The 13,961-nt window shown below is 40.6% G+C and overlaps 1 protein-coding gene across 1 annotated transcript in view; it reads left to right on the forward strand.

The window, feature by feature from the left end:
* The first annotated feature begins 272 nt into the window (after nt 1-272).
* The window catches only part of MAN1A2 (mannosidase alpha class 1A member 2), a 140,659-nt gene continuing 126,970 nt past the window's right edge, over nt 273-13,961 (forward strand). The window contains exon 1 of the mRNA XM_066377284.1: nt 273-1,367. Coding sequence (XP_066233381.1) covers nt 1,066-1,367 — 302 coding nt within the window. The 5' untranslated portion in view covers nt 273-1,065. The remainder of the gene's footprint in view (nt 1,368-13,961) is intronic.

Consider the following 13,961-nt stretch of genomic DNA (forward strand, 5'->3'; position numbering starts at 1 on the left):
GACCGGAGGCAGCACGGAGGAGGCCCGCGCGGCGGCCGGCAGCTGGGCCGATCTCTGCCCGCCCGAGGCGTAGCCGCTCCCGCGCGTCCGGGGCCGCCGCCTCTCCAGGGCTGAGCGAGGAATGAGCGGGCGCCGGCCCCCGGCTCTCGGACCGAGGGGCCGCGGCTCGGCTTCTCCTCACGCCGCAGAGCCGCGCGGGCTCGGTCACCACGAGCGGGCGCGGCGGGGGTAGCGGCGGCCTCGCTCGGAGGAGAAGGAGGAGGAGGAGGAGGAGGAGGAGGAGTCGGCGGGGCGGCCCCGCGCGCACGCCGGGGCTGCTCAGTGGCCGCCCGAGGAGGAAGTTCCGCTGGCTGACAGAGCCGGGCGTTAGCAACAGCAGCGGCGGCAGGTGGGCGCGGGTCCCCGGGGCGCCGATGCCCTTCGCGCCCGCCGTCGAGGGGCAGTGTTGGAGCTCCCCCCGGAGCTCGGAGCCGCGGCGGGAGGCGCGGGGGTCTGAGACCTTCTGCCGCCTCGCCCGACGCCGCTGCTCCGGCTTCCTGGCGCGGCGGGAGACCGCCCTCCCTCCCAGTCGGCCGACTTCGTGGAGAAACCCTGATTTGTCCACCGCTTAGGTTGAGAGATTCTGGGGTCGAAGCATCAGAGGAGGAGAAGTGAGCCTCCCGCTACTCCGCGTATCTGGTCAGGCTGCTCTCGGGGGGCGGGAGACTACATTGGAGCCTCAGCAGGGTGCGGGAATGGAAGAGCCCACCTGGCATCCTCTCGGCGGAGCTGCTTGCCGGACCCACCCTTAGGAATGAGGACGGCGCTTGTAAGAACCCAGAGGAGGTCCTGAAAGGCAGCTGTCACAGGACAGGAACCAGTGATCTTTTGGGGGCCACACGCGTTTCCGAATGTGACTGGACGAGTGTGGAAGAGGTGTCCTATTTAAAAAGCACAGCAATCCTTTACGAGGAGAAAAATTGAATTTTCCCATTTTTTGGACAAGATTTTGAAGACTGTTCAATGTATTGTACATTTGATGTAAGATGAGAACTTGAAAAAAATATTCTGTCCAAGAGCATAACGATGACTACCCCAGCCCTACTGCCCCTGTCTGGACGAAGGATACCACCTCTGAACTTGGGGCCACCTTCCTTCCCACATCACAGGGCTACCTTGAGACTTTCTGAGAAGTTCATCCTCCTCCTTATTCTAAGTGCCTTCATCACCCTGTGTTTTGGGGCATTCTTCTTCCTGCCAGACTCTTCAAAACACAAACGCTTTGATCTGGGTTTGGAAGATGTGTTAATTCCTCATGTAGATGCCAGCAAAGGGGCTAAAAACCGTGGCATCTTCCTGATTCATGGACCCGATGAACATAGGCACAGGTTTGTTTATTTCAGAACTTCTGAATTAACATTTAGCAGAACAAAGTAGGGTTTCTTGCATCAGATCTGTCTGTCTGTCTCTCTCTCTCTCTCTCTTTTTTTTTTTTTTTGCAGTAAAATGCAACTTTCCCTGAGTTGTGAGACTTGTTATTTTGAAACTGGTTGAGTAGAACCATAGATTGAAGAGGCTCCTAGGACCCCATATATAGTTCAGCTCCTTCATCTTATGCAGGAGAAACATTAGTGTCCAGAGATAACCTAAAAAATAGTGGCACACTCCATGCCTGCATTTATTAAGAATATGTTGCATTCAGTCATTGTGCTACCCAGTGAAATAGACAGGGAATCCTGACAGCTTCTGTTGGTTTGTCCTCTCCCAAAGGGCTTTCATTCTGTGACTGAATAATTAAAGCTTGATAGTGAACCTTAGTTTTTTAGGAAGATAAATAGCAGAATATCTTGCATGTCATTTCTTAACATGCAAAAATACCCTTGTTATTTTCAGGGGGTGTTTTTGTGTGCTCTGTATGGAGTCAGTTAAGATAAAGATGTCATTGAATCTTGTCATTTCACTTTGTGAATCTTGTAGACAAGATTTGGTTATGTTTTTAAATTTAACCATGATATATATATTTTCATTCTTTGTTTAATTGAGAGATGGAGTGTGTGGAGTAACTATTAGAAGATATGGTTGATTAAAGGGTCCACATTCTTTCAAATTGCCAAATCTGAAGTGAGCTCTTGGGAGAGTTTGGTCAAATTAGGATAAAATAAAATGGGAGCTCTAGTTAAAATCTCTTTGGCCCTGGCCGGTTGGCTCAGTGGCATGCAGGAGTCCGGGTTCGATTCCCGGCCAGGGCACACAGGAGAAGCGCCCATTTGCTTCTCCTCCGCTCCCCCTTCTCCTTCCTCTCTGTCTCTCTCTTCCCTTCCCGCAGCCAAGGCTCCATTGGAGCAAAGTTGGCCAGGGCGCTGAGGATGGCTCTGTGGCCTTTGCCTCGGGCGCTAGAATGGCTCTGATTGCGGCAGAGCATCGCCCCCTGGTTATTGAATTCTAATAGCAAGGGATAGTAAGTGAGCCAAATCCTGAGACTCTGGATAGCAAGTGCTGTATGTGAGAATTTATTCAAATGTATCTGTTTCCTGAATTTTGGAAAGCAGGAATTCACATAGAGATTAGGTAGCAAGGTATCTCTGCATAAATTTCTGGGTTTTATCAGTTATTTTTATATTTGCTTGGTGTGTTATAAGTTGTTACTTAACCATATCTGAAAACACAGGCAGTGGTATAAGAAGTCTTCTAATTTGAGCAATGAAGTACATTTCAGATTAGAGATCATTCAAATAACAAGTTCAAAATGTGAATCATTAAACATCAAATCATTTTTAAACATTAACTTACTGAAAAATTCAGAAAGATAGCATTTTAATAGAATTAGTTGATACTAAGATCATACCTAATTTGAGTGTGGGTCAGAAAAACATCTTTCTTAATTTGGAAAAAATAAATTGATAATTTATCTTAATTTTGTGTGTGTGTGGAGAAAGGTGCAGGATAGAGGGATGAGAATGAGTAATGGAAAATAAATCATGTCTGTTATTTCTTGTTCACAGTATTTAAGAGATACTTTTTGAATTGGTTCCTTTATTAATGAGTTAGTTTATTATAGTAGTTTTAGTTTATTATAGTAGTTTAAGTACTTAAGCTCTGAAGTTAGATTTAGACTGCATGGATTCATACTGATAAAATGTATACAGGAGCAAAATTTTAATCTTTGTACTTAAGTTGCTTCCTCTGGATGACAATGGCATCTTCTTTACAGATTGTTATATTAAATGTGATAGTACATGCAAATTTCTTTTTTTTTTTTTTTTTTTGTATTTTTCTGAAGTTGGCAACGGGGAGGCAGTCAGACAGACTCCCTCATGCGCCCGACCGGGATCCACCCGGCATGCCCACCAGAGAGCAATGCTCTGCCCATCTGGGGCATTGCTCTGTTGCAACCAGAGCTATTCTAGCGCCTGAGGCAGAGGCCACAGAGCCATCCTCAGCGTCCGGGCCAACTCCAGTGGAGCCCTGGCTGCGGGAGGGGAAGAGAGAGACAGAGAGGAAGGAGAGGGGGAGGGGTGGAGAAGCAGATGGGCACTTCTCCTGTGTGCCCTGGCCGGGAATCGAACCCGGGACTCCTGCACACCAGGCCAACGCTCTACCACTGAGCCAACCGGCCAGGGCCAGTACATGCAAATTTCTTAACATAGTTCCTAGCATTTAGTAAACGCCCAGTAAATATTAGCTATTATTGCCTGACCAGGTAGTGGCGCAGTGGATAGAGCATGGAACTGGGAAGCATAGGACCCAGATTTGAGGCCCCAAAGTCACCAGTTTGAGCTCAGGCTCATCTGGTTTGAGCAAGACTCACCAACTTGAGCCTGGGGTCGCTGGCTTGAGCAAGGGATCACTTGGTCTGTTATGGCCCCCTGACCAAGGCACATATGAGAAAGCAATTAATGAACAGTTAAGGTGCTGCAGTGAAGAATTGATGCTTCTCATCTTTCTCCCTTCCTGTCTGTCCCTCTCTGTCCCTTTCTCTGTGCCTCTCTGTCTCTGTCACACACACACACACACACACACACACACATAAGCTATTATTATTATCAATAATTACAGTTTTAATTGAATATTTTAATTCTGAGTCTACTTACATTTAAGTACTATACATGCTTCTGGAAAGTTGGGTACACATTAATATTTCAAAAGTATATGAGAACCTTGCCTGACCAGGTGGTAGCACAGTGGATAGAGCATTGGACTGGGATGCTGTGGACCTAGGTTCGAGGCCCTGAGGTCACTGGCTTGAGCAAGGGCTCATCCGGCTTGAGCACAGGGTTGCTAGCTTGAGCGTGGGATAATGGGCATGACCCCATGGTCGCTCGCTTGAGCCAAAAGATCTCTGGCTTGAGCCCAGGGTTGTTGGCTTGAGCAAGGGGTCACTCGCTCTGCTATATCTCCCACCCCCAAGGCATATATGAGAAAGCAGTCAATGAACAACCAAGGTGCTGCAATGAAGAATTGATGTTTCTCATCTCTCTCCCTTTCTGTCTGTCCCTATCTATCCCTCTCTCTGACTCTCTCTCTGTCTCTGTTAAAAAAAAAAAAAAAAAAAAAGGCTGGAGGCATGTGAAAAAAAAAAAAAAAAAAAAAAAAGTATATCAGAACCTTATTGTCTAAAGGAACGTTTTATAACCAAATTAGTTAGCAACAAATGTGTATTATGTGTTCAGGCCCTGCTTTTATGGACCATCGGGGGGGGGGGGTTATGGACATTAAATAAATAAATTTATTTTTGAGATGTGATGAGTGTTAGGAAGTTCTCAGTGCTATCAGAGCACACACAGTGTGTTTAGCCTGTGGAGGCCCCAGGGGGTGCTGGGTGTGGAGGGTGGCAGCAGAATAGGGAATGCCTCCCTGAGAAAGCAATGGCTCAGAAACTTGAAACAAGTTGGAGATCTCTGAGGGAAGTAGAGATGTGGGAAAAATGTGGTCAAAGCAGAGGACATGATGTGGGTCAGCCCTTAGGTCAAAAAGCTTGGCATCACTGAGGATCTGAGAAATGTTCAGTATGGCTGATACAGAGATTACAGTGTGGGGCTAGGTGAGATTAGGAGGGAGATCAGATTCGGTCTCCTTATTGTTGTTCAGAAAGTTGGAGTTAGCTGCCAGCATTCACATACCAGGAGACTTCATATAGAAGTATGGATTTCTGATTTCTCTTTAAAAATTAGAGTTTATGGCGGCACCCAAGTCTGTGTTTTCAGAGGACAGCACTCAGCTGGATCTGGGAAGCAGTTACTCTCTCTATGCCACTCAATCAAGTTGCCACATAAGTAAATCTAACCTGGTTATTTTGAGTTCAGATTTTCTAGGCAGCATCCTGGAGAGTTTGTAGTTAAGTGTTTCTGTGGGAAGTCATTGAAGGGTTTTCATTAAAGCAAGGGAATAACATAATTACTGAAAAAAAAAAAAGAATCACTTTGGTTGTAATGTAAACACTGGATTGGGAAAGAACAGAAGGAGATGTAGTGAAATCAGTTAGGAGATTCTAGGTCCCAGATGATATTGGCTTAGACCACACTGGTGATAGTGGAGGACAAAAATAAGTGGAGAAAAGTGGTTGATTCCAGAGCTGTTTAACCGTTAAGTTTCACAGAACTTGGTGGGAGTCCAGGATAACTCCCAGTTTCTGGGTGACATGATTATGGATTACTAAGAAATATATATTATATTTAAATTTATGTAATTGATATTACATGAATTTAAGATAAAATATTTTCACCAGAAAACCTATGTGTTCCTTTTCATTAAGTGGTTCATAAATAATTTAGAGTTTACAGACAATATATACCTTCCAGAAGATAACATGAAATGTATAGTTTGATGTGGATGATAGTAATTTTTAGCATCTGTGATTTTAAAGTAACAAAAACAAGTGTTGGCTATAATATACATGAATGTTGTTATAAATGTATATAGATATACATGAAGTATTATGTTTGTAATTTGTATATATACTAGACCTAATTAAAAATTTCCTTTCTAATTTCTTTCATTTTTTTAAAACTGACATTTGTTTTAAATAATGGTATTATATAAATGGACTTTGTGGTTTTGTTTTGTTTCTTAAATACTTTTTTGAGTTGCCAATAAGTTTCAGCTACCAGTCACGATTTTGTTAGTCTGAATTGAATACTTGAGGGTCAGGTATATGTTAACTTTTGATTGTTTTCTCAGAAGGAACATAGGCTTAGGATTTAGAAGGTCCTAAAGTTGCCTCTTGGTTCTACTAACTAGCTTTGTGATACTGAACTAGACAATTATTCTAAACCTGTGTTGGCCAATATGGTCCTTTAGTGATATTTGGCTCCTGAACTTGAAATGTGGCTGGTTCAAATTGCGGTGTGCTCTATAAGAAATTCTCAGGTTTTTCATGTCATGATTTATATTTTTGCTTGATTCAGTTTTGTTTTTTATTGCAAAAGTAGAGATTTAAAATCTCACTCTTGTAATTTAAATTTTCTTTATTTCCTCGTCTTATCCATTCTTTTCCCCCATATCACTCAGATATGAATAAGGTAAGGTCTGTTATACTTGATATTTATCAGTAGCCTGTAATATAGATGACTTTATCACATGTATTGAATGAATACCTCTTTTCAGCTGTGTAGTTCATCAGTTGATCTATACAGCTCTCAGGCTGTTTTTCTCTATTCTACAGTGATGGTAGAGACTTTTGTCCTCTCATCTGTTTTGGTGATGGAGTAGATTTTATGTCTTTCCCAAATTCAGAGACAGTTGGCAGTGTGGACAGCTGCTGAGATTTCTTTTGTCTTGTCCCTTGCCACCTAGAATGCAGTTTTTCATTTTATACTTCACATGTGCTTAATTTCCCCAGTCCTCCAGGAATTGCTCTCATAAGAACCTAACTAGTTAGATAATAAGGTAAGAATTAAGAAGGGACTGTGGGGAAAGGCAAGTTGAACAGTATTCTGACTACATAGAAGTCTCTGTCCCATTTTTTCATTGGAACAGACTGGTTGCTGAGATAAGTTACACTTGGGATAGGGTGGTAGTTTGACATATTTTGTTTCATGAGTTTGGTCTTGGTGTTCTGTATATTCTAGCTATGGTTATAAGTAAATAAACAGTTCTTCCAGATTCTGTTATGATGGCTCCTGTTTCTTTGATAGTCTGAGTTTTTACCATTTTCTGCATTTTTATGAATTATAATATTGATTTGGAAAAGGCTATATTTTGGGGCTAAGTAAAGTGATAGTGACTTTGCTTTTTTTTTTAGTTTAGCATCTTAAAATCACTGAACATACCAGTATATTTTTCATTCTTCTTAGAAATGAATAAAGTATTAGTATGGTATGGTTAAAATGCAGAATGCTAAGGTAGCAATCCTGATTTTCATGTTGATCAGTAAGTGTTGGAAGTTCCAGAAAATGACATACTGTACAGTGCCACACAAGTTGAATATTAATAGGTGAACAGTATTTATTAGATGAAGTTAAATGTTTTAGGGAAATAAAATTTGTTCAAGCATTAATTTATTTGCTTTAAAAGCTATCTTTACCTTTTTCTAATTTCTCTTGGGTCTTATAAGAAATGTTCTAGGGCCTTGGCTGGTGGGGCAGTGAATAGAGCATTGCCCTGGAGCACCAAGGTTGCCCACTAGATCCTGAGGGCCCTGGCTTGACCCTGAGGTTGCTGGTTTGAGCCCCAATCAGGGCACATATGAGAAGCAGTCAATGGGTGCATAACTAAGTGGAACAACAAGTTGATGCTTCTTTCTTTCTCTGCCCTTTCTTCCCTCTTTTCCCCCTTTTCCTTTCTCTTTCAAAAAGAAAAGTGTTCTAAGGCTATGAAATGTTTATTGACTCTTATTTATTAATATTTCTCTTGGACTTTTGTTTTTAAGGATTTTATTATTTTTATTGGTCTTAGAGAGAAATATAAAAGCGGGGGTGGGGAGGAGGAGCGGGAAGCATCAACTCATAGTAGTTGCTTCTCATATGTGCCTTGACCACTCAAACCCAGGCTTTGAACCAGCAACCTTTGCATTCCAGGTTGACAGTTTATCCACTGATCCACCACAGGCCAGGTTGGACCCCCACCCCCTTTTTTTTAAGCAAGGAGAGAGAGAAAGACAGGCAGACAGACAGGAAGGGAGAGAGAGGAGAAGCATCAGCTCATAGTTGTGTCACTTTAGTTGTTCATTGATTGGTTCTCATATGTGTCTTAACAGGGTGGGGAGAGCTCCAGCTGAGCCAGTGACCCCTTGCTCAAGCCAGCGAACTTGGGCTCAAGCCAGAGACCATGGGATCATGATGATCCCACATTTGAGCCAGCGACCCTGCACTCAACCTGGTGAGCCTGCGCTCAAACCAGATGACCCTGCACTCAAGCTAGCAACCTCGGGGGTTTGAAATCTGGGTCCTCAGCATCCACCACTAGTCAGGCAAGGCTGGACTTGTTAAAGAATCAAACATACAATCTTACAACATACAAACTTAGAATATTCCTTCCATATTATTAACATCGACTTATGTAGATTATGTAAGCCTCTATAACATGTAGTTTAAAATTAAGTGTTGTTTTTATCATTTATTGTAAAACTGTGCTTGAAATTACTTTGAGTGGTATGCATTTAATCTTACTTCCTATTAGCGTTCTCTCATCTAGTGGTTCTTGTTAATGTTAATTTATGTATTAACAGCTGAGATTTCCCAACGTCATGTATAGATTTAGTCTCTTAGCTCTCCTGCCTCTAGGTAGTCTTTTTCCTGCATACTTTTATCTTTCTCATGGATTGTCTCTGATTGCTTATCTGTCACTTGCTTATCTGTCTCTCCCAATTTAACATGGGCTCCTTGAGGACAGATGACTATCTTTTATTTATCTTTATATCTCCAGTGCTTGAAATGTCTTAGTAAAATTGTATACCTATTGAATAAATGATGTCCATGGTAAGGTGACGGATTCCGCAAGAGAAAGTATAAGAAGAATGCAAGGAAGAATTGAGAGAGAAGATACTAAAGTAGGAGGAATAATGTCTTAAAGTGAGAAGGATAGTTTTAATAAAGGCCCTTTATAACAAATAATTTAAAAAATTAGGGAATAATTTGTATTGACCCTTTCTAGAGCATACTTATTCCTGAAAATGTGTCGAAGGCATTTTACATGCCCCCCCCCATTGAATTTCTCATTGTTTAAGGGAAAGAAAAGAAAACAATAAAGAGTATGTAATGACTATTTTCACATATTTAATCTTTATTTTTCTTAAAAAAATTTTTTTAAAAAAATTTTTGTGACAGAGAGAGGGACAGACAGGCAGGAAGGGAGAGAGATGAAGCATTAATTCTTTGTTGTGGCTCCTTAGTCTCCTTAGTTGTTCATTGATTGCTTTCTTATATGTGCCTTGACCAGGGAGGTGGGGGGGGGGCTGCACCAGAGCAAGTGACCCCTTGCTCAAACCGGCGACCTTGAGATCAAGCTAGTGACCATGGGGTCATGTCTATGATCCCACACTCAAGCCAGTGACCCCATGTTCAAGCTGATGAGCCCATGTTCAAGCTGGATGAGCCTGTGCTCAAGCCAGTGAGTGACCTTGGGGTTTCAAACCGGGGTCCTCCGCTTCCCAGTCTCACGCTCTATCTGCTGCGCCACCGCCTGGTCAGGCTTTAATTTTTGGTTTTCACATCTGATCTATAAGTTGAGTATTAGTAATATCAGTTTTACAAAATATGGGTACTGTAAAACTTAGATCATACTGAAAGTTGGGAGATTGTCACCGTAGAAGCCAAACACCTATTCAGTGGTACACGAAACATTAATACAATTGCTCAGCTGGGCAAATGTTATAGTTTCTATTGTGTGGCAATTATAAAAATATTTGGGCTGACTCTCCAAATTCATTGCCTAGGGAAATCATTTTGGTTCTTTCATTTTCCATAATTGTGCAAATTCAGTCATAAAAGTTTCTTTTGATTGCCATTGAATTTTTTTATTGATTTTAATTTATTGTGTTTACATAGATTCTAGTGTTGTCCCAAATGCATCCCTCCTCCCCCATATTCCCCTCAACATCTCCTTTACCTCCCTCTCCATAGTGCCCTCCCCCTTCCCTTCAGGTTTATCCCATCCTATCATCCCCTATCCCTCTGTCCTCTTTTCCTCTGTTTCCTTTGATCTTTCCTCTGTCTCCATTCCGTTCCTCAGTTCACATTGTTCATTAGATTCCTCAAATGAGTGAGGTCATATGATATTTTTCTTTCTCTGCCTGGCTTATTTCACTTAACATAATAGTTTCCAGGTCCATCCATGTTGTCGCAAAAGGTAAGATTTCCTACTTTTTCACGGTCCCATAGTATTCCATAGTATATATGTACCATTGCTTTTTAATCCACTCGTCCACTGACGGACACTTGGGCTGTTTCCAGATCTTCGCTAATGTGAACAAAGCTGCCATAAACACGGGGGTGCATTTCTCCTTTTGAAATAGTGCTATGGTGTTTTGGGGGTGTATTCCTAAAAGTGGGATAGCTGGGTCAAAAGGCAGTTCCATTTTTAATTTTTTGAGGAATCTCCATACTGTTTTCCACAGTGGCTGCACCAATCTGCATTTCCACCAGCAGTGCAGGAGGGTTCCCTTTTCTCCACATCCTTGCCAGCACTTATTCTGTATTGTTTTGTTGATGAGCGCCATTCTGACTGGTGTGAGGTGATATCTCATTGTGGTTTTAATTTGCATTTCTCTAATGATTAGTGATGTTGAACATTTTTTCATCTGCCTATTGGCCATCTGTATGTCGTCTTTGGAGAAGTGTCTATTCATTTCTTTTGCCCATTTTTTGATTGGATTATTTATCTTCCTGGTGTTGAGTTTTACAAGTTCTTTATAAATTTTGGTTATTAACCTCTTATCAGACATATTGTTGAATATGTTCTCCCATTGTGTAGTTTGATTGCCATTGAATTTTTGCTGGAATCTTTTTCCTTTTAGAACATATCTGTCATGAATGCACTGGAGATTTATCTGCAGATTGGGTTTTAGGATTTAAGATAAAGAGAAATCTTCAAAGGGCTTTCATTCCAATGATTTATTTTGGAATTTTATGTATTCCAGAAGGAAATCACTATTGTATATTTAGAAGAACATTGGGCTCAGTGTTAAAAAATAGAAGCTCCAGAGCCTGACCTGTGGTGGCACAGTGGATAAAGCGGCAACCTAGGAATGCTGAGGTCGCTGGTTCAAAACCCCAGGCTTGCCTGGTCAAAGCACATATGGGAGTTGATGCTTCCTGCTCCTACCCCTTCTCTAAAAAAAAAAAAAAAAAAAAAAATAGAAGCTCTGGTTTTAGCATTGTTCTTACTTGCTGGAGTGTATTTAGATAAGCTATTAACGTCTGTGTCTTATTTATAAAACGAGGAAATTGATTTAATCTTTAAAGATTCCTTCTAGCTCATACATATGAAATACGAGTAATTTTATGAAGCAGGGAACCATGAAAATAAAAATGTATTCTAAATAGAATTAGCAGTGCCATTTTTATATATAAAAATTGAGATTTAAAAAATCATTTTATAAATGACTACAATTCATTTATATATTACAGTAGTCCCCTCTTGTCCATGGTTTTGCTTTTTGAGGTTTCAGTTACCTGTGGTCAACCGTGGTCAGAAAATATTAAATGAGAAATTCCAGAAATAAACAATTCATAAGTTTTAATTGTGTGTCATTGTGAGTAGCATGATGAAATCCTACTCCATCCCATTCTGTCTCTTCTGGGATGTAAATCATCCCTTTGTCCAGTGTATCCATGCACTGTATGTACACTGCCCATCTGTTAGTCACTTAGTAGCTCTCTCAGTTATCAGATTGACTATCCTGATACTGCAGTGTTTGTGTTTGTCACCCTTGTTTTTCATAATAGTAGCCCCAAAGCAAAAATGTAATGATGCTGACAACTCTCATATGCCAAAGAGAAGCCATAATGTGCTTTAAGTGAAAAAGTGTGGTATATAGGAAAAAACATATTGAATGAGTCCCTTGTGGATAAGAGGGGTCCTACCTACTGTATATGATTATTTATAAAGTGAAATCTGTACCAGTTTAAAAAGTAAATGAATGAAGTGCTGTTTTATATGTTCTTGTTTTTCATAAGTTTAAAAGTAAAATTTATTGAACATTTTATATACCAGCCTGAAGGTAATAGGTATATTTACAAAAGTATTTCCAGGTCTCATTTTTTAGCCCAGTTAACAATTACATCTTTTAATTTATCTAAGACTTTAGGATAGATTTTGTAGAAAATGATAGTCCTAGCCTCAGACCTTGTGAAATTTTCTTGTGTTTAAGATTGTAATTTTCTGCCTGGCCTGTGGTGGCACAGTGGATAGTGTCGACCTGGAATGATGTTGCCAGTACAAAACCCTGGACTTGCCTGGTCAAGGCAAATATGACAAGCATCAAGCAAGCAGTGAACAACTAAACTGAAGCAACTATACTTCTCGCTAACCCCCCTCCCTGCCACCCTTTCCTCTCTCTGTAAAATCAATAAAAAAAAAATCTTAAAAATAAGACAAATTTTCTGACCTTAATATTGAGAAACACCCTTGAAAGTGTTCTCTTTTATTCTCCATATCTTAACAAGAACTTTAGGGACAAGTTATATAGTTAAAAAAACAAAACAAAAGGATATGAAGTAACCTGGAGAATACAAAGAACAATGTGTGTTGTTTTCTTTTTATATTCTTGACATTTACATATTTATAAAGTTAATCTCTGTTCCTTAAGCAGATTTCTTGATATCTCCTTAGTGATATTGCCATTACATCACTTAAAAAATATTGGTCACATTTTGGCCTTGGCTGGTTGGCTCAGTGAATAGAGTGTCAGTCCAGCATGTGGACATCCCAGGTTTGATCCCCAGTCAGGGCACACATGAGAAGTGGCCATCTGCTTCTCTTCCTTTCCTTCTCCTCCTTCTCTCTCTCTCTTCCCCTCTTGCAGCCATAGCTTGACTGGTTCATGCATTGGCCTCAGACACTGAGGACAGCTCAGTTGAGTCCGGCATCATAGGCCCCAGATGAGGGTTGCTGGTGGATCCTGGTCAGGGAGCATGCGGGAGCACTGTCTCACTATCTCCTCTCCTCTCACTTAAAAAAATATTGGTCACATTTATTCAGCAAATGTTTTTGAGTAGTTATTATGTGCTAAGCATTATACTAAGTATTGGGGATTATTGGACAATAATATAGACCAGTGTTTTTCAGGTGCCAGTCTGCCAGAAATTTTGTACTGTTTCACAGAAGAGTTAAACACCCTGATGTCGTGTGAAGATTATAGACCCAGTGATCTTAGTCGAATTCACTTATGCTGAGAGTGAATTCTGCTTTAGTAGTCCCCAAATAATTCTATTTTCACTGGTTCCCAAGTGTTAAAAAGGTTGAAAACCACTAATATAGATGACTAATTTTAACACAAATACTACTGAAAAGTTTAAATCTTAGGTTAACATAATTCTTAAAGCATATATTATCATCTTTGGAGTCAGATTCTAGGGGTTCTTAACAATATCTTTTAACTAGGTGAAGCTCTGATGCATGCATTTAGATCATTGGCATTTTTTTTTGAAAGTTTAGGTAAGTTATTGCTTTATCTTTCCTTTTTTTTCTAACATGCATTAACTTATACATTTCTGGCATATGGACTGGTTATTTGGATATAAGTTGCAATGTTCTTGCAGCTTTTTTCAATAAGGAACTAGACCCTAGCATCTGAAAAAAATAAACTAATCATTGTGCTAAATTGAGATCTGGCACAATTGTATGTGTTGATGTACCTAAAGCTATTTATATGTAGCTACATGGTTGCTTTTGTTAAGTTTATATAAAAACTTGTATGTTCCTACATGACCTCTTTAGTTACTTGGCAGTATGGTAGCATCTGAAATGAAGTTTATATCTGTTTGCTGTATATCTGTTATGTGTGTAATAATTAATGTGAATTTTTTGTTAATTTGTGATGCCAT

This window comes from Saccopteryx leptura, chromosome 3 (assembly GCF_036850995.1).
Source record: "Saccopteryx leptura isolate mSacLep1 chromosome 3, mSacLep1_pri_phased_curated, whole genome shotgun sequence".
Classification (NCBI taxonomy): Eukaryota; Metazoa; Chordata; class Mammalia; order Chiroptera; family Emballonuridae; genus Saccopteryx; species Saccopteryx leptura.